General features: G+C 36.8%; 1 protein-coding gene across 1 annotated transcript in view; it reads right to left on the reverse strand.

Moving 5' to 3' along the window:
• The window catches only part of LOC107754367 (p53-induced death domain-containing protein 1), a 14,504-nt gene that overhangs the window by 4,616 nt on the left and 5,290 nt on the right, over positions 1-4,598 (reverse strand). The window contains exons 7-14 of the mRNA XM_016570785.1: positions 4,074-4,223; positions 3,808-3,981; positions 2,406-2,553; positions 1,570-1,705; positions 1,107-1,257; positions 768-891; positions 549-664; positions 340-447 (exon numbers count right to left, since the gene is read on the reverse strand). Coding sequence (XP_016426271.1) covers positions 340-447; positions 549-664; positions 768-891; positions 1,107-1,257; positions 1,570-1,705; positions 2,406-2,553; positions 3,808-3,981; positions 4,074-4,223 — 1,107 coding nt within the window. The remainder of the gene's footprint in view (positions 1-339; positions 448-548; positions 665-767; positions 892-1,106; positions 1,258-1,569; positions 1,706-2,405; positions 2,554-3,807; positions 3,982-4,073; positions 4,224-4,598) is intronic.

The following is a 4,598-nucleotide window of genomic DNA, read 5'->3' on the forward strand; positions in this document are numbered from 1 at the left end:
ATATAAGAATAATATATAATATATAATAATATATTAAACTACAAATAGATTTATATATTATTAATGTAATTCTAAATATATTATTAATGTAAATATTTAATCATACATTTTCACTAAGCATTGCATCCTTTAAAATATACTGTATGTATAGATATAGAAAATAGAAAAGAAAAGAAATATTATGTATAAATATAATAATTGTATTTTAAACTATATATTTTCGCTGAGCATTACATTTAGGATCAAGACTTAAGAGCGAAATCTTATAATACACAACATAGCATTGTGGTTGTGGTTTGGGAAAGAGGCATAATTTTCTAGATCTTCGAGATCGCTCACAGCAATCCGTAGAGGAAGCGTCGCCATCCACTGGTTGTCATGACCTTTTCTTTTACTCGCCACTTCCTCTGGAAGATCATTGGGCACTTCACCCCTGTAAAATGACACCTAGAAGGACACACATCTTATTACATTACATTTGACTTGAAATACTGGGCTGATCCAAAAACTGTGACCCCTGAACGCCTCGTGTCCCGTGCCCGTCTCACCTGTCCTCTCACGGTGCCCTGCTGTGGGTGGGTCGGGCACACGTGCACCTCTTTAATGTTCTTCAGGTGAGAGTAAAAGGTGAATGAGAGTCTGCCATCTTTACAGTCCGGACGGTCTGAGGAAACACATTCCAATTACATTCCGCTAAACAAACTTGAGCTATTATTGTGACTTTATAGTAGGCTGTAGTGTTTTTTGTTTTATGTGTGTGTGTCCACCTGCGCTGATGTCAATGCCTCTCTCAAAACCAGCAAAAAACTGCTCTCCCTCCAGCAGGACGCACAACTCAGACGGCTGAGGACCCTCATACTGCTCCGACAGAGACGCCAACCTGCTCTCAGCCTAAAGAGAGACCAGAAGTGTCTCATTTCGGCATTAAAGTCCTACATCAATATACAAAGCCTATACCTATGAATAAGTTCATAGGTTGACTTCCTGAAGATTGTGAACACCTGGCAGATGAATATTATATCAACTCCCGAGCATCGACCCACAACCTCTTAGCATAATAGCGGCACAGAAATTACACTTCAGCTTGACTACACACACACACTCACCTTGTCCGACGGCAGGCACTGCAGCAGAACCTGCTCTGGGTCGTTTTTTTTCTGTAGCGCCAGGAATCGAATCCGGAACTGTTTCAAGCGATGATACATCTTCCTGACGACACCACTAACACACCTGTGAGTGGTGTACCACAACCAGTACCTGAACACACACACACACACACACACATATATATGACAGACTGTATGGGTTCGCGCTTATGTGTGTGTTTATAGACGCTCACCATGAGAAGTGTGTGATGGAGAAGACCGCGTAGATGTGCGTGACATAAAGCGACACCTGAGCGGTGATGTCAGTCCAGGTGTGGGCCGTGGGGTCACCGTGCATTAGGTGCAAATGGGACATGTCCACCATCTGTCCTAAACACACACAAACACACGCACAAACCTAAAACTAAAACATCCATCTGCAATACACACTGTTTCGCTTATGTGTGTGTTTATAGACGCTCACCATGAGAAGTGTGTGATGGAGAAGACCGCGTAGATGTGCGTGACATAAAGCGACACCTGAGCGGTGATGTCAGTCCAGGTGTGGGCCGTGGGGTCGCCGTGCATCAGGTGCAAACGGGACATGTCCACCATGTGTCCTGAACACACACAGACACAAACCTAAAACATGCATCTGCAGTACATACTGTTCTGTTCGATAAATTAAAATGGCAGTCAAATAGCATACTAAAATTATAATTTACAGAAATATATAGTAATATATATCTGTCTTCATTTTTATAATTAGAGTTAAATCATAATAATAATTATTACTATCATCATCATTATTATTATTATTATTGTTATTCAGTTTAATTCCTAAAACTCTAGTGCGAATATAATGTGAACTGAGACACTATTACAATTAAAAAGAGGTTTGAGTCCACTTTAGTCCAGCTACAAATTCAAAATAAAAACTCTTACTAAAAAGATTGAATATTTGATCTATTTACTTTCACTTCATGTGACCATTAACCAACATCAGAAAACATGCGAATGTGCCATTAAATTATTGAAAATTAACTTAAAATCTTTTAATAATAATTTAAATAAATATTTTACATCTAAGGGGTTCAGCTGACAAAAAAGGTTTGGGAATCCCGGCATTACATAAAAATATCAAAGTATGTGGCATTTATTCTAAAAAAAAAAAAAGTACACGCACACTTTTCAGTCAGTTTTATGTGACAAGTTATCTAACAAGTTTAAAGGGGTCATATGATGCGATTTCAAGTTTTCCTCGGTTTAACAATGAAACCGTTTCCTAGAAAGAAGTGAAGAGTAAATGTGATGCAATACCAGTCACTCCAGGTGGAAGAGGAATCTGCACTGTGATTGGCTGAAGGAAATGTATGCTGGGAGTTTGAGAGAGGCATAGCAGTGGGCTGGCACTCGCATGAGGGTCTCCGATCAGGTCCTGCACCTCAGACAGCACCACCTGCAGGACCTTAGGACAAAAAAATAAAATAAAATAAAATAATATATATATATATGGGTCAAAGACGAAAAAGGGTTTAAGCATAAAAACAAAAAGTGTAATATTGCTTTAAATTGTTGTTTAAAAAAAAAAAAATTCTGTTTAATTTAATTGCAATTTTGTTTTTGTTTTTCCGAGAAAAAAATAAATATCATACATTTTCCCCTGATTTACAGAAGAGACCCACTAAAATGTCAAATTTTACATTATTTTTTTTTATTTGCCACTATCCGAGGTTTTGCCCATTCGTCAGTAAGAACTTTTACTCATTTAAAGCACAATAAAAGGTAATATGCTCACTTATTCTTTTATATATTTTAATATGTACAAGTCAATACTTCTTATTTCTGCCAGGAATGCAAAATCAATCGTGAGTTAATGATATTTTGAATAGAACGACACAAACCTGTACATATTCAATCGAGTTTGCTTCCATTTATTTTTGATCAGCGCTTCACTTCACAACATACAAATTTTTACTCAAATGTGTGCACATGTATTCACACGTTTACCTCATATTTCTATAAATAGACTAGAACCATAATTTCTTAATGACTCGCAGAAAGATGATTCTCTGCCGATCCATCAGTCAATATTGCGTGATCATAATTCCCACATTACGATGACTGTAAACTTCTGCGTTCTATCTCATAATACATTTATAATGCGTCAGTTTATTACATAAAATATCTGCATTAGGTCACAGTAGAGTGAGTTTTGAGCAAAAACAGTGTATTAATCTCATTCTGTCACGCGCGCTGACTTTCTGAAAAGCCCTGCATGGATTGAGGTGCGTGAACCAGGATCACGAAACCCAGACGGTCTCTATTAAGCAGGAGCGCTATTGTTGTTTGTATTGTCACTTTACTAAAACAAAAATGAAAACAGAAAATATAAAAATTAAATCTGAATCAAATTAACAAATACCATAATAGCATATCGGTGATACTACAATAACACTGATTCAAACAGTATAGCAGGTATCAAAAATTTTAACCAGATATTCATACTTTCTACTGTACATTTTAACATTTTGATGATTCATTTACTAAATACCTTACAAAATAAATTACCACCTTTATTTTATTTGATTCGTAATCTTGGCCATCTTATTGCTTTTTGGCCACAATGTAAAAATAATAATCATATTGCATCACTATCGAAAACAGCACGATAATCACATGTGTTAATGACACAAACGGCGTAGTATATTCATGTACAGACCTGCAATGTGACTGTACGTGTCTCTGTTGTGCACTCTGGAGGGAAAATAAGTTTGATCCCCGGGTCGAATTCAGACACCAGCAGCGCCCCCTCTGGAGACACAGAGCAACTGTCCAGGAAAGGACGAGAGATGGCCACAAACCACGAGAACTGAGACACACTGCAGCAGGCCAACTGCAAACACACAGATGATAATATATATGTGTGCATTCATGCTCTCAGGACGCTTTACAGGTTTTGGACTGAGAGGGATTTGATTCGCTCACCCGCGCTGGGCGTCCCCCTGGCCTGCAGCTGTGTTTCTCACTTCCCCTCCTGGTCAGGGTGGATAGTGTCGACCAAGACCGACCATCAAACCTGCGAACTGCAACATCACCTTTCCGTGTTTTGTGATATGGAATACACACCTCTACTGGCTAAAAGAGTGACACAGAGAAAAATTATTGTAGCTTTTATTTAAAATATATATATATAAATTAGTGCTGTCAAACGATTAATCGCGATTAATCGCATCCAAAATAAAAGTTTTCGTTTACATAATATATGTGTGTGTACTGTGTATATTTGTTATGTATATATAAATACACACACATGCATGTATATATTTAAGAAAAATATGTTGTTTATATTTTAAATATATGTATAATATAAATTATATGAATATAAATATATACACGTAAGTATTTTCGAAATATATATTGTATATGTGTGTATTTACTGTATATATACATAATAAATGTACACAGTACACACACATATATTATGTAAACGAAAACTTTTATTTTGGAAGA

This window comes from Sinocyclocheilus rhinocerous, unplaced genomic scaffold (genome assembly GCF_001515625.1).
Source record: "Sinocyclocheilus rhinocerous isolate Xijiao unplaced genomic scaffold, SAMN03320098_v1.1 scaffold561, whole genome shotgun sequence".
Lineage (NCBI taxonomy): Eukaryota > Metazoa > Chordata > Actinopteri > Cypriniformes > Cyprinidae > Sinocyclocheilus > Sinocyclocheilus rhinocerous.